Below are 15,494 nucleotides of genomic sequence, written 5' to 3' on the forward strand. Positions count from 1 at the left end.
TCCACTGTTATGCTAATGACACACAGTTGTATGTTTCTGCAAAACCTGATGAGAGACACCAGCTTAATAGAATTGAGGAATGTGTAAAGGACATTAGACACTGGATGCTTATTAACTTCCTTCTGCTTAACTTTGACAAGGCTGAAGTACTTGTACTAGGACCACATGCAGCTAGAAGTAAGTTTTCTGATTACATAGTAACTCTGGATGGCCTTTCTGTTTCTTCATGTGCAGCAGTAAAACACCTCGGAGTGATTATTGACCCTAGTCTTTCATTCGAAACTCACATTGATAACATTACCCGGATAGCTTTCTTTTATCTCAGAAATATTGCTAAGATAAGAAATTTAATGTCACGACATGATGTGGAAAAACTAGTTCATGCTTTCGTTACCTCCAGGTTGGATTATTGTAATGCCTTACTGCCTGGATGTTCCAATAAGTCCATAAACAAGCTCCAGTTAGTTCAAAATGCAGCAGCAAGAGTCCTTACTAGAACTAGAAAATATGACCACATCACCCCTGTCTTATCCACAGTGCATTGGCTCCCAGTCAAATTTCATATTGATTATAAAGTACTACTATTGACCTTTAAAGCGCTGAATGGTCTTACACCACAGTACCTGAGTGAACTTCTGGTCCTCTATGACCTGCCACGCCTACTTAGATCAAAAGGTTCAGGCTGTCTGCTGGTACCTCGTATAGTGAAGACTACATCAGGGGGCAGAGCCTTTTCTTACAAAGGGAACTGTGGGACTAACCCTAGTCCCACAGTTATGGAACAGCCTTCCAAATAATGTTCGGGAATCAGACACAGTCTCAGCGTTTAAGTCATTGTTAAGGCTGAAAACATATTTGTTTAGTCAAGCCTTTTGTTAATGGTGTTTTTTTTTATTTGCTAACAAATACAAACAAATACAAAGTAAGAAGGACAGAATGAAACAAATCAATACATACACATGACATACAACAGAAGCACTGACGTAACATTAACAGTTTCAAAGGCTGGACAATACTACTAATATGTTAACAAAGAGATGTAACAGAACACATGGAGACAAATTCGACAAAGATAAACAAGAGCTATATTGCTGTATAGGGGAGGCTGGGTGGGGTTGGTTAGGGGTAATGAATGTGCATGTGAGATTGAGGAGGGTAGGTGGGGGGGATTTGGAGGGGTTTTGGGCCTTGAGTTATGGGTGGAGGGACAGTGTGTGTATGTTGGGGGGGAGCGGAGTTTGTGATAGTGAGCACATGTGTGTGTGTGAGTGTATATAAGCAGTGCTGGTCTAGTGTCGGGCCAGGGAGAAGGAAGCTGGATCATAATGAAGGAGAGTGGTGGTGGGGGGGGGAGTATCATTTTATTTGCTAATCATTTGTGTTAGTAAATTTTTTATAGATAGTAATTCTAAAAATAATAGTTATTTAATAGTTAATTACGATGACTACCTGAGCACCTGTTCATGGCTATGGTGCCAGCTGCCCCTGCCCAAGCTAAATCATGATGGGACGACAGAGGGGAGGGGGAGGTACTGCATGAGGCAGGGCTCCGGGCCCGGACGCCCCACACACCGACACCAGCCCCCCATAACCTCCGCACAACACGCCCTACCTATCCTATATATGACTGTATATGACAAGAATGTGTGCCTTCTCTAAAGTGTACTGCATTAAAAGAAGAGGGTGTGCAGGGTGAAACCCTGCCCAGATCTCCACCTACATGCCCCCACACCCTATGTAATCAAAGATATAAGCCTCCTCTAAGATGTATTTGCATTAAAAGAAGCGAGGAGTGCAGCGAAGCACCTGCAGAGGTTTCCCACATGCACTCCTCCCCTGCCCTAGTCTATCATGTTGTTCTTATTGAAGGTGGACAAATGATGTGTGCTTCCTAATGTGTAGAGCATTTTAAAGAGGATAAGGTGCGCTGTGCAATACCAAGAATAGGCAGGTATCAGAGTGCATGCGTGGGGTGGGCGGGGCGCCGAGAGAACCTCGGGACCCTGACCCGGAGGGGAACCCTGACCCATCAACCCTCCCAATGGCACCAACCAACGCCAGTCCCACCTGACAGTCAGACAGGATGGGGCTGTCCACGCCATCCCAGAAGCCCAGGTATAACAAGAGTAGATGAAGTGGGGGAGGGAAGACGGTAGCAGAGGGAGGGAGGGAGGGAGTGGTGGGAAGAGTAGGGAGTGGTGGGAAAAATTAATAAATGAAATACATAAACAAACAGAGATAAGAGATTCCAGCTTCCATCCTCCCTTCCCTAATATGTATGGCTAAGTATTAATGATTATGGAAGGATTGTGGCGTTGGGACTGGATCTCAGGCACAGAGGACCAGGTCAAGTCTGTAAAAAGGTGAGGTAAGATGACCAAGGGGAGTGTGTATTCTGAGTGTGGAGTAAGTTGGGAGAGGTATGATTGTCCAATGATATATAATCTGCTAGCAGGTTTTTCCAATGAGTAATGTGGATTGAGTTCTTTGAGTTCCAGTTCATGAGGATTGTTTTCTTGGCGATAGTTAGTGCTACTAGAAGAAATTTATTGTCTGTTGGTTGAAGATGTATCTCCTAGTATGCAGAGGGAAGGAGTTGCTGGGATGTGATGGCCAAGGATAGAGGTGAGTGAATCTGTGACTTTTATCCAGAACCTATGGATCGGGGTGCAATGCCAGACAGCGTGAATGTATGTGTCCGGGGTGTTTAGCATGCAGTGGGAACACATGTCGGAGCCAAAACCCATTCTTGCCAGTTTCTGTGCAGTGTAGTGAAATCTGTGGAGTACCTTGTACTGTATTAGTTGAAGATTGGCATTTTTAGTCATTAGATAGATGTTTTTGCAGATTTGGGTCCAAAAGCCGGCATCAGGAGTAATGGACAGGTCTGATTCCCAATTGTGGTATGGAAGGCTTAAAGTTTTTTCGGATTGTGATATAATTTTGTATATTTTGGAAAGGATTTTTTGAGGGGAGGGTATGTTAATCAGTTCCAAGATTTGTGGGGGGGATGTCTAAATTAGGTATCTGAATATTCCATTTTGCTTGAATAGTTGATTTAATTTGAAGATACTGTAAGAAGTGTTTACCCTCAATGCCATGCTTCTGGACCAAATAGGGAAAAGAGACCAGTCTATTGTCTTGGATGATATGATGAAGATGAGTGATACCCTTGCCTATCCATGTGAGAAAGTTGAGTGTTTTTTTATTGATGGTGAAATCAGGATTATTCCAGATAGAGGTGTGATTTGATAGTGTGAGAGGTGAATTAGTGAGGTCATAAAACTTCCACCAGGCTGTCAGACTTGATGCTATGGTTGGAGCTTTGAAAGATGGATGCTTTTTGACTGACTGGCTGCAGAAAGGTAAGTCTGAGATCTGAATATCCTTGCAAATGGTTTGTTCTAGGTCTAACCAGGTGAATTCAAGTGAGGTGGGATGTATCCATTTGTAAATGTATTGAAGCTGGTTGGCCAGTGCATAATGGTAGAAGTGTGGCGCCTCTAGACCACCTAGTATTTTAGGTTTTTGAAGTGTGGTCAGTTTGATTCTTGGTGTCTTGTTTTTCCAGTAGAATTTAATGATTGTAGAGTCTAGTGATTTAAACCAGGATTGGGTAGGCTGAATAGGAATCATTGAAAGTAAATAGTTAACTTTGGGCAAAACTGTCATTTTGATAACTGATATCCTGCCCATGATGGATAGTGGAAGGTTCATCCAGCGCTGGAGGTCATCAGTTATTGAATTGAGTAGGGGGGTGAAATTTAGACCAAACAAGTCTGACAGCTTGGGGGAAACCCTTATCCCCAGGTATGTGATATAATTGGTGCATAGGGGAATAGGTGATGAGTGGGCCGACACATCCCAGCTGTTGGAATGTAATGGGAGGATTGCAGATTTGTTCCAGTTGATAGAATATTCAGAAATGTTGGAGAATGTGTTGATCAGTTCAATAGTTTCGTGTACAGATGTTGGGGGATTTTGTAAGAAAAGTAAGATATCATCAGCATAGAGAGTAATTTTGTGATGTAAATTTGGAGTTTGAACTCCCTTGATGAGGGAGTTCTGTCAGATGGCGGTGGCTAAAGGTTCAATGAAGATGGTATATAGTGAAGGAGAGAGTGGGCATCCTTGTCTAGTCCCCCAGTGCAAAGTGAAACTATGTGATGTTAGTCCATTGGTGATTACTGTGGCTGAAGGTGATGTGTATAAATTTTGATCCAATTAATGAAGGATTCCCCAAAACCAAACCTCCCTAATGTGGAGAACAGGAAATTCCAGTTGACCCTGTCAAATGCTTTTTCTGCGTCTAGAGTTGCTATGATGGTATTTTCTTGTATGGTTGAGGAGTAGTGTATAATATTAAATAATCTGCGAGCATTGGAGGTTGAGATTCTACCCTTGATAAAACCAGTTTGGTCCGGATGGATAATGGATGGGGTGACCTCTTCTAACCTACGTGCTAAAGCTTTGGCGATTATTTTATTGTCAACGTTGAGAAGAGAAATTGGTCGATAGCTAGATGGAATTGTTGGGCCCTTATTGGGCTTGAGGAGGAGTGAAATTGTTGCTGAGGTAGTGCTAGCTGGTAGTTTTGAATTTTCTTTTGATTCATTGATCATCCTGATGAATAGTGGAGCCAAAATGGACCAGAATTGTTTGTAGAACTCAGCAGGGAATCCATCCGGTCCTGGTGCTTTATTGTTAGGCATGTGTTTCAGAGCTGAAAACAGTTCCTCTTGAGTAATAGGTGATTCCAGTTTATTTATTTGGGTTTCAGTTAGTTGTGGTAAATTGATATTATTGAGGAATGAGTCAATGGATTCCTGGTTGGGGTTTATTTCAGAAGAATATAGTTTGTTGTAGAAATTGTAGAAAACTTGGTTAATTTCTTCAGGTGAGCTGGTTAGCTTCCCTGCTGAGTTCTTTATGGCTGAAATTGTTGCTTTTTCTTTGTTGCGTCTAATTTGATTTGCTAAATATTTACCTGATTTATTGCTGTGATGAAAGGATTCTTGCCTTAATCGATAGATCATAAATTGGATGTGTTTGCTAAGTATTTCATCTAGTTTGGATTTGCACTTTCTTAATTCATTTTGTGTTTCTTGAGATGGGTGGGTCGCGTTGATTTCCTCCAGTTGCTTAATTTTATGGTTTAGTTCAGTTTCCTGTTCTTTTTCTGTCCTTTTTTTGTGTACTGAAAATGAGATTATTCTGCCTGTAAGCACTGCCTTTCCTGTCTCCCACAAAAGGGAAGGAGATGATCCAGGGGAATCGTTCATTTCTAGAAAGCATGCCCACTCTCTCCTAATAAAACTGTTAAATTTAGGGTCTTGTAAAAGGGATGTGTTCAGGCGCCATCTGTTACTAGATGACTGTGGAGAGGTTCTATTCCATTTTATTGTTACAGGGGCATGATCACTGATGACTATGGGGTGTATTGTGGATTCAGCGATATTTGACATAATGGAGTTGCTAGTTAGGAAGAAATCAATGCGGGAGTAAGAATGGTGGACTGGTGAGAAAAAAGAGTAGTCAGTGGAGTCTGGGTGCTGAAGCCGCCAACTATCGACAAGACCAAAATCGCTCATGAACTGTGTTATTGTTTTTGTGGATTGCCAGATACGTTTGTTTTGGGAGTGATCAGATTTGTCTATTGTGGGGTCTAAAACTGTGTTGAAGTCACCTGCAAGTATGATAGGACAGTCGGAGAGATTGGAGAGTGAAGAAAAAAACTTCTGAAAGAAAGCAGAATCATCTGTGTTGGGTCCGTAAACATTGGCTATTGTAATAGGGGCACTGTTAATTGAGATGTTTATAATGATAAAACGTCCTTCTGTGTCTGCGATAGTGGTATTATGAGTAAATGAGATTTTTTTATTAATCAAAATACAAACTCCCCTCTGTTTTGAGTTGTAATGTGTTGAATATAGGTGACTGAATTGTGCCGATTTGATGCGGGTGTAATCTAAATCTGAGAGGTGAGTTTCTTGTAGGAGGCATATGTCAGCTTGTAGTTTTTCCAAATTGTTTAGGACTTTGACCCTCTTTGCCTGAGACCCAATCCCACGAATGTTCCAAGTCAGGATTGTAAGTGGTGCCATGTTATGGTCTTGAAGATAAAAATGTGAGATGAGAGGTGGAGCTGTGAGTGTGTGAGGGTGTATGTGCAGGCCTTGATACGAGCTAAGGAGGAGAGGTGGAGGGAGAGGGGTAGGTGTGTATTACAGAAAGTATATGGGTTGTAAGGGGGAGGAGGAGGGAGAAAGGTAGAAAATATGAATGAAATGGAAGTCATTTTCTGTTTAGCATTATAGACATAAGAATCACAGTATTGGCTAAGCCTAAATGCATAATGGACATAAATAGACAAGACATACATGTAGCTAACACATATAAATAAATAACATTAAGCAAAGTGATCAAAAAAGAGATGGAGAAAAAAGAGATGGAGTGAGCTTGAGGAAGAGAGAGAAAGAGGCAGAAGGCAATTATAGGCAATATTATTAACGTTAGCATCGGTAAGCAGCAGTATGTAAGCAGGAGGGGTGAGTGAATTGAATCAAAATGGATAATGGCGAGTGAGCTGCTATAGCCAGGTAGTGATATTATGGTCGCGGTAGATTGTTCCATTGACATACAGTTTATCGACAGACAGTGTGGCGCGTTTGCCCTCTTGCCTGAGTTGTTTCATTATGGGCAAGAGGGCTCTTCTTCGTTCCTGGATTTCTTTGGGGAATTGATCGTTTAGTCCGAATGATGTGTCTTTCAATTCCTTTCCTTTGCTTTTAACCAGTTCTTTGTGTTTATAATGTTCAAATTTGGCTATTATTGGAGGTGGTTTCTTACTGTCTTTGGAGGTCAGACGGTGGACACGGTGGAAAGTGATCCTGTTAACTGTCTCCGGTGGAATTTTTAGGGATGATTGCATAAAGTCTTGGATTGCTTTCTCTGGGTTGTTGGGAGTGGCTGTTGGTAGTGGTATTCCTGAAAAAATAAGGTTGTCACGCATGCTACGGCACTGTAGGTCTAATATTTGTTCTTTCATGATTTTGTTTTCGTTGGTTAGATGGGTTATTTGGGTGGATAGATTAGTGACGTTTCTTTTGAGTTCGCTGTTTTCTAGTACAAGTGTGTCGATCTGTGACTGAGAGAATTCTAGACTTGCTTTTAGGTCTTTAATATCTGCGTGGAGGAGTTTAAGAATTTTAAGTTTGTTGTTGATGGATTCCAGTAGACTGACCTCGATGGATGTGTAGATAGCTGTAGTATTGCTGTTGGTGGTAGCGTGTTGCTCCGTGTCTGAGTCTGTCTCGGTAGATCAGTCGCGTGTTGGACGTTTCTTGGTCGGTTCAGCTGTCATGTTGCCCGGAATGAAGAGGTGGCCGTCGGAGAAGGTAGGTAGACAGTTCGGTTCTTGTTGAGATGTTATATCCAGTTTATGCGGAAGGAATTGGATTGAAAGTATTTCTGTAGTCCTGTGTTTACAAACGGTATTCAGTGCGCCGCCATGTTGGATCTCACCCGGAGTCTCGCGATAGTCTCAGTGCATCATCCCGCCTCCTAGAAGCAGTCTATTGCCCACCCTGTTAATGGTGTTTATGAGGTAAAGGTGTAGATCTGGAGGGTCCTCAGACATAGTGTTTTGGTAAACTGGGATGTATGGATGCTGTCAGTCCCCACTCGCTTGCTCACTCGAGTTTGTTGACAGTGTAGTGGCTGGCTGCTTTATGTCCCAGGGCTCCCTCATGCCTGTCTTACCTTCTGGCTCTCCCCTTTTTAGTTATGCTGTCATAGTTAGTTGCCAGTGTTAGGACTGGGACTGTTTTGGCCTCTAGAGGCCACTGTTATTTCCTTTTCTGGCCATGTTTGTTTTGGGCCTCTAGAGGTCACCACTGTGTCTGTCTGTGTTTTGTTTTTGTCTTATTGCCTGTTTCCTGCCCCGCCCTGTCCTTAATTAGTTTGTGTATTTATACCCCTGAGTTCAGTCCTCTTGTCACGGAGTCTTTGTGCTGTTATGTTTAGCTCCAGTAACCTCTGTTCCGATTTCCTCCCCCGTGTCTTTGTGGTTTTTGTACTTTGCTTTCTTTTGGACTTTTTGGACTTTGTGTTTACCATTTTGGATCCTCTGAGCGTTTGTATTTTTGCCTCTTCTTTTCTGGTTTTTTGGCTCTTTGTTTCTTTGAACTTTTGTTTTTTTTCCTGGTTATCTTCTGAGCGTTTCGATTATACTTTTGTTTTTGCCTTGGATTGTAAATAGTGTAAATATTGTAAATAAACCTTTTGATACTTTTTCTTCTTCCGCCTCACGCCTGTGCATTTGAGTCATCCTCCTGGTGGCCTAGTGGGGGTTTGCTGGATTATCACACCAGCGAACCAGGTTCGAATCCCAGCAAAACCCTAACAGAAAGACTCCGTCATGACCGACTCAGCAGAGGCTTCTTCATCTATCTACCCAACCAACCTTCAGGGAATGATGGCTGCGTTAACACGCCTCGGATCCACCATGGACACTCATGGACGGACTCTCTCAAGCCAACGTGAGACCCTTGCTCGCCACGAGGTACTGCTTCAGCAGATTGGGAGAACCCTGGCACAGCTGACTTCTCTGACCCCATCTCCTCCGCCTGATTCTGCTCCTGCTCCACCATCTGCTCCAGTGCCTCCTGCCATGCTGCCTTCTTCACCTCACGAACCCAGCCTTCCTGCACCACAGAGGTATGACGGCAAGCACAGTGAGTGCCGAGAGTTCCTTACCCAGTGTCAACTCACCTTTGAGCTTCAGCCTACCACCTACACTATGGATCGCCGCAAGATTGCCTTTGTGATAACCTTGTTAGCTGGTAAGGCACGAGCCTGGGCTACTGCTATCTGGCAGAGACAGGGACCTGAGTGCTCTGATTTCCAGCTGTTTACTGAGGAGATGCTGCATGTCTTCGATCAAGCAGACATCAGTAAAGACGCAGCCAGAAAGCTCATGTCCATCCGGCAAGGGGGAAGCGTCGAGACTGGAACGAGACTGCCCTGGTGTCAGCCTTCCACCATGGTCTGTCTGACCCCATCAGAGACGGTCTGGCTTCTATCGGATGCCCAAGTGACCTCGAAACACTGATCTCACATTCTACTCGTCTGGACAACAGGATGAGAGAACGCCGCCAAGTACTGAGCCTCCCCGGCCTCCCTGCCTCTACCTGGAGCCCATCTACCTCCTCCAGTGACTTCCAGAACCCATGCAAGTGGGTCGTACTCGCCTCTCCGCATCTGAGAGGGAGCGCAGAAGGAGGGACAAGTGCTGCATCTACTGTGGCAAGCCTGGTCACTTCCGAGTATCATGTCCAGCCGAGGGAGGGTTGTGACGGGGCCTACCCTCTCTCCCGGACTCCCTGGCCAAGGAATCTATATCCCGGTCTCCATCTCCTGGGGTGAGTCCATCCACTCTTGTCAAGCCTTGTTAGATTCAGGGGCGGCTGGAAACTTTATGGATATCCACTTCGCCCAAAGCATCAATGTCCCGACTGCGCCTCTTGAAGTCCCACTGTCTGTGTCTGCCCTCGATGGCCAAGTGTTAGGTGATGGAAGTGTCACCCAAGTTACTTCTCCAGTCTTCCTCCAGTCTCAAGGTCACAAGGAGGAGATATCCCTGCACCTGATTCCTTCACCTGAGTTCCCAGTTATTCTAGGTCTTCCTTGGCTTACCCGCCACAACCCTCGTATAGACTGGGTTACAAGCCAGGTTGTGGAATGGGGCCCTGCATGCCATGCCTCTTGTCTGCTCTCTAGCTCTCCTGTGTCTCCTGCCAAGCCCCCTGATCTCACCGAGTTATCTCAAGTTCCCACAGAGTACTGGGATCTCAAGGAGGTATTCAGCAAGAGCAGGGCCGCCGTTCTTCCTCCGCACCGTGCCTACGACTGTGCCATCGACTTGCTCCCTGGGACTACTCCTCCTCGGAGCCGTCTGTTCTCCCTCTCTCAGCCAGAACGCAAGGCCATGGAGGAGTACATCAAGGAAGCCTTGGCCTCTGGGTTCATTCGACCCTCCACCTCACCTGCTGGTGCCGGGTTCTTCTTTGTCGGCAAGAAGGATGGGGGTCTCCGGCCATGTATTGATTATAGGGGCCTGAACAAGATCACCGTGCGCAACCGCTATCCCCTTCCGCTGATGTCCACAGTATTCGACCTGCTCCAAGGCGCCACCATCTTCACCAAGTTGGACTTACGGAACGCATACCACCTCGTCCGTATCCGACAGGAAGACGAGTGGAAGACCGCCTTTAACACCCCGTCAGGGCACTACGAGTACCAGGTGATGCCCTTCGGACTCACCAATGCACCAGCTGTTTTTCAGGCCCTTATCAATGACATCTTGAGGGATATGATTAATCTATACGTTTTCGTCTACCTCGACGATATTTCTTATATTCTCCAAGACCTTACAGGAACACCACCACCATGTCCGCCAAGTCCTCCAGAGACTCTTGCAGAATAATCTGTTTGCTAAAGCCCAGAAATGCGAGTTTCATGTCCCCGAGGTCTCCTTCCTGGGATTTATCATACGAACGGGGCAACTCCAAATGGACCCAGCCAAGACCCTGGCCGTCCGGGACTGGCCTACTCCCAAGTCTGTTAAGGAGGTTCAGCGGTTCTTAGGATTCGCTAACTTCTACCGCAAGTTCATCAGGAACTTCAGTTCCGTAGCTGCACCTATGTCGGACCTCACCAAAAGGACTGGTGGCTCCTTTGTCTGGTCCCCTCAGGCAGAAGAGGCATTTAATGACCTAAAACACCGCTTTTGCACGGCACCCATTCTGGTTCTCCCGGATACCTCCCAACCATTCATCGTGGAGGTGGACGCCTTGGACAGTGGTGTCGGCGCGGTGCTCTCTCAACGCTCGGAAGGGAAGCTGCACCCCTGCGCTTACTTCTCCCACCGCCTGAGCCCTGCGGAGTCCCGCTATGATGTGGTGGATCGGGAACTGCTAGCGGTCAAACGAGCCCTTGAGGAGTGGAGGCACTGGCTGGAGGGAGCGCAACATCCATTCCTGGTGTGGACGGACCATAAGAACCTGGAGTACCTCCAGCAAGCCAAGAGGCTGAACCCACGACAGGCTAGGTGGGCTTTGTTTTTCAGCCGTTTCAGCTTCACCCTATCATACTGCCTGGGCTCCAAGAACACCAAACCGGACGCGCTCTCCAGGCTGTTCTCGCCCAACAACAGGGAGAGTGAAGTTGGGCCTATCATCCCTATATCCCGGATTGTGGCTCCTGTCCACTGGGGTATTGAGGAGACCGTTCGACAAGCTCAACGCCGGGACCCTGATCCTGGGACGGGGCCACCGGGCCTCCTGTATGTCCCTCGTCAAGCCCAGGCCAAGGTTCTCCAGTGGGGTCACTCTTCCCCTCTCACCACCCACCCGGGAGCTCGGAGGACCCTGGACTTCCTGAAAAGATGCTTCTGGTGGCCTAACATGGAGAAGGAAGTGAGGTCATTTGTCCTGTCCTGTGAGGTCTGCACCAGAACCAAGAACCTGCGACAGCGTCCCCGGGGTCTCCTGCATCCTCTGCCCATTCCCCGGCGTCCCTGGTCCCACGTGGTAGGGCTGCACAATTAATCAAATTTAATCGAAAATCGCGATTTTGGCTGCCACGATTAAATTAAATGAAAATCGCGATTTATTTCCATTTAAAATGCGAGCTCTGCTGCATCTGATCAAGCACTTTTTGACCAGTACTCCGCCAAACCATTAGGGGGCGAACCGACGCATGTCAGGTTTCATTACTCCGCCTAAATAAGCAAGCCAAGTCACAGTAATGAAACCTTACATGCGTCGGTTCGCCCCCTAATGGCGTGAGAGTAGGTAACAGATTGAGGTGAGAGAGAAAAGCTAACTATGTCGGAACAACAGACTATTTAGCACTGGAGGCAATGCTGTGACCTGCCTTCGCTCATGTTTAAAGCCAGAGCATGTTGATAGGCTGGTCTTTCTAGCTAAAAACTTGTAGGCCTCAGTATAATGCTATGTAATTGTTGCAATTGAGTTTTCAGTTCCTTCATCCTTTGGTAATTTCTTGGATAAATTTCATTTATTTGTCATTTGGAAATCAGAATTTCTCTTTTAAATTTCATTCTGCACTGAAAGCTGTTCATATTGTTTGTTTGAATATAGTGAAATAAAATTTAAGTGATTTCCCTAACATCAAGAATAATTGTGATTAATAATCGTGATTACAATTTTGATCAAGATAATCGTGATTATCATTTTTTCCATAATCGTGCAGCCCTACCACGTGGCGGTCGACTTCATCACGGGTCTCCCTGAGTCTCAAGGTAACACTGTCATATTGGTCATAGTGGACAGATTCTCCAAGGCCTGCCGCTTTATTCCACTGTGCAAACTCCCCTCTGCCCTTGACACTGCTAAATTGTTGTTCACTCATGTCTTCCGAGTTTTTTTGTCTCCCTCAGGACATCGTCTCTGACTGGGGGCCCCAGTTCTCCTCCCGAGTATGGCACGGCTTCTGCAAGAGCATCGGGGCCACTGCCAGCCTCTCCTCTGGGTTCCACCCCCAGTCCAACGGCCAGACGGAGAGGCTCAACCAGGACCTGGAAACCACCCTGCGAGGCCTGGCTATGGATAACCCGACATTGTGGAGCACCTGGCTGCCATGGGCAGAGTACGCCCACAACACCCTGCAGTCATCGGCCACCAAGCTGTCGCCGTTCCAGTGCCAATTCGGGTTCCAGCCACCTCTGTTCCCGGACCAGGAGGAGGATGCTGGGGTGCCCTCGGTCAACCATTACGTGAGACGGTGTTGCAAGACCTGGAGCAAGGTCAGGAGGACCCTCATCCAGACCTCCAGTACCAACCAGACTCAGGCCAACCGCCATAGGAGACCTGCCCACACTTTCCGCCCTGGGCAGCGGGTTTGGCCGTCCACCAAGGACCTTCCACTGCGGGTGGAGAACCGCAAGCTTGCTCCTCACTACATTGGCCCCTTCAAGGTTGTACGCAGAGTTAACCCTGCCTCCTACCGGCTCCAGTTACCACGTACGCTAAGGATCAACCCCACATTCCATGTTTCCCTGTTGCGGCCCGTACTGACGTCCATGTATGCCCCTGCCCCTAGGAACCCCCCGCCCCGCATCTTCCAGGGTCAGACTATGTTCACCGTGCGCCGCCTGCTGGACTCCCGCCGGGTTCGCGGCGGCCTCCAATATCTTGTGGACTGGGAGGGCTATGGCCCTGAGGAGCGCTGCTGGGTCCCAGCTCGAGACATACTCGATAAAGAACTTTGTCGGGACTTCCATTCGGCCCATCCTGATCGTCCTGGGAACGTCAGGAGATGCTCCTGGGGGGGTCCTGTTAGGACTGGGACTGTTTTGGCCTCTAAAGGCCACTGTTATTTCCTTTTCTGGCCATGTTTGTTTTGGGCCTCTAGAGGTCACCACTGTGTCTGTCTGTGTTTTGTTTTTGTCTTATTGCCTGTTTCCTGCCCCGCCCTGTCCTTAATTAGTTTGTGTATTTATACCCCTGAGTTCAGTCCTCTTGTCACGGAGTCTTTGTGCTGTTATGTTTAGCTCCAGTAACCTCTGTTCCGATTTCCTCGCTTGTGTCTTTGTGGTTTTTGTACTTTGCTTTCTTTTGGACTTTTTGGACTTTGTGTTTACCATTTTGGATCCTCTGAGCATTTGTATTTTTGCCTCTTCTTTTCTGGTTTTTTGGCTCTTTGTTTCTTTGAACTTTTGTTTTTTTCCTGGTTATCTTCTGAGCGTTTGGATTATACTTTTGTTTTTGCCTTGGATTGTAAATAGTATAAATATTGTAAATAAACCTTTTGATACTTTTTTCTACCTCCGCCTCACGCCTCTGCGTTTGAGTCATCCTCCTGGTGGCCTAGTGGGGGTTTGCTGGATTATCACACCAGCGAACCAGGTTCAAATCCCAGCAAAACCCTAACAGCTGGAGTCCCTGCTTGTACTGAGTGCAATATGTATACTGTTCCTACTTATTCAGGTGACATTGGGCAAAACCTGTGTTTTCTCTCTTCCCCCCCCAAATCTGTCCCTCTGAGTTACATATCGGTCCTGGGATCGAGATGCTGACCTCTTCTGCTCCTCGGACCTGCCTGATCCATCCTGGTGCCCTGTGTCTGGTTGGAGTCTCGTCGCATCGCTCCTGTGGAGGGCGGCCCCATGTGGACAGTTGGGGGTTGCGCCTGGAGGACACTCTGGACTCTTGCAGTGGTGCTTTTGTGACTGGGGACTGCAGTTGACTTGCTGACTTTAGGACTGCAGTAGACTTGCTGACTTTAGGACAGCAGTTGACTTGCTGACTTTGGGACTACGGTTGTCATGAATGGTTTTGCGCCCGGGTTTCCATCGGTGGGGAGTTAATAGCATCAACGAAACTGACTTTATGTTTGGACTGTTAATGTTATAGTCATGTTGTCTGTTGTTGCCCAGATGGGGATGGGTTCCCTTTTGAGTCTGGTTCCTCTTGAGGTTTCTTCCTCATGTCGTCTGAGGGAGTTTTTCCTTGCCACCGTCGCCACAGGCTTGCTCATTGGGGATAGATTAGGGATAAAATTAGCTCATATTTTAAGTTGTTCAAATTCTGTAAAGCTGCTTTGCCACAATGTTAATTGTTAAAAGCGCTATACAAATAAACTTGACTTGACTTGAAATGATGTATAGACTTAAGCACATATGACATTAATATTAGGCTACCTTCAGTGGCATTTACTGGGGGGGACTCCAATGTCATGTATAAGCTAGCTCTTCAGGAAACCTGTTTCTTTTGTCTTCTTCATTCTGCAAATAAAATATGACTATAATAATCCAAGTCAAGTCTTGTTTGATTGTATTTGGTAGTAAGTAGGGGTGTGCAAAATAATCGTCATGACAATGCATCGCGATACTAACTTTCACGATATACTGCATCGCTTCTTGACGCCAAATATCGATTATTAATTTTAAAAAATGAATAAATAAAATTGTATGAATGGTTGGCGAACATCAGCCAGAAACAAGTAGAATACAACTTCCAGTCCTGTAGATGTCGCCGTGGAGTTTTTGACGCCCGCTGCCTTCATGCCAGTGGCATTTCCGGCGGCGGGCTACTGCGACCTAGACATTCTGCATAGACATCATATGCGACTGCGACTCTGTTTACAAATCTCGCTGGAACAGCGCGCACGACATGCTTGAGCGCGTTTTAGAGCAACAGCCTGCCATCCACGCTGCACTCCTGTCTGCAGAAATACGTAAATCTGAGAAGGACATCTGCACACTCACCGAATCTGACATAACTGCTGCGGTACTACAACATGCTAAAAGAAATATGCTAAGTGAGTGTTTTGTTTCCTAATTTGAGGATGCTCCACAAACTATAAATGCATAAGGCATTTAAATATAATGTAAAGTAATGTAACAAATAATATAATGATGATGATGATAATTTAATGTACTGAGTAATATAGTATATATATTTTGATAT

The 15,494-nt window shown here is 46.1% G+C and overlaps 1 protein-coding gene across 6 annotated transcripts in view; it reads left to right on the plus strand.

Moving 5' to 3' along the window:
• usta (uronyl 2-sulfotransferase a) overlaps positions 1-15,494 on the plus strand; it is a 348,511-nt gene that overhangs the window by 126,744 nt on the left and 206,273 nt on the right. Inside the window, exon 1 of one of the 6 annotated variants that reach the window (XM_060914085.1) lies at positions 15,324-15,345. The exons of the other annotated variants lie outside the window; for them this stretch is intronic. Within the exon in view, the coding sequence (XP_060770068.1) occupies positions 15,339-15,345 (7 nt within the window). The 5' untranslated portion in view covers positions 15,324-15,338. Of the gene's footprint in view, positions 1-15,323; positions 15,346-15,494 lie in introns of those variants that run through there. 6 annotated transcript variants of the gene reach the window in all.

This window comes from Neoarius graeffei, chromosome 2 (genome assembly GCF_027579695.1).
Source record: "Neoarius graeffei isolate fNeoGra1 chromosome 2, fNeoGra1.pri, whole genome shotgun sequence".
In the NCBI taxonomy this organism is placed as follows: Eukaryota; Metazoa; Chordata; class Actinopteri; order Siluriformes; family Ariidae; genus Neoarius; species Neoarius graeffei.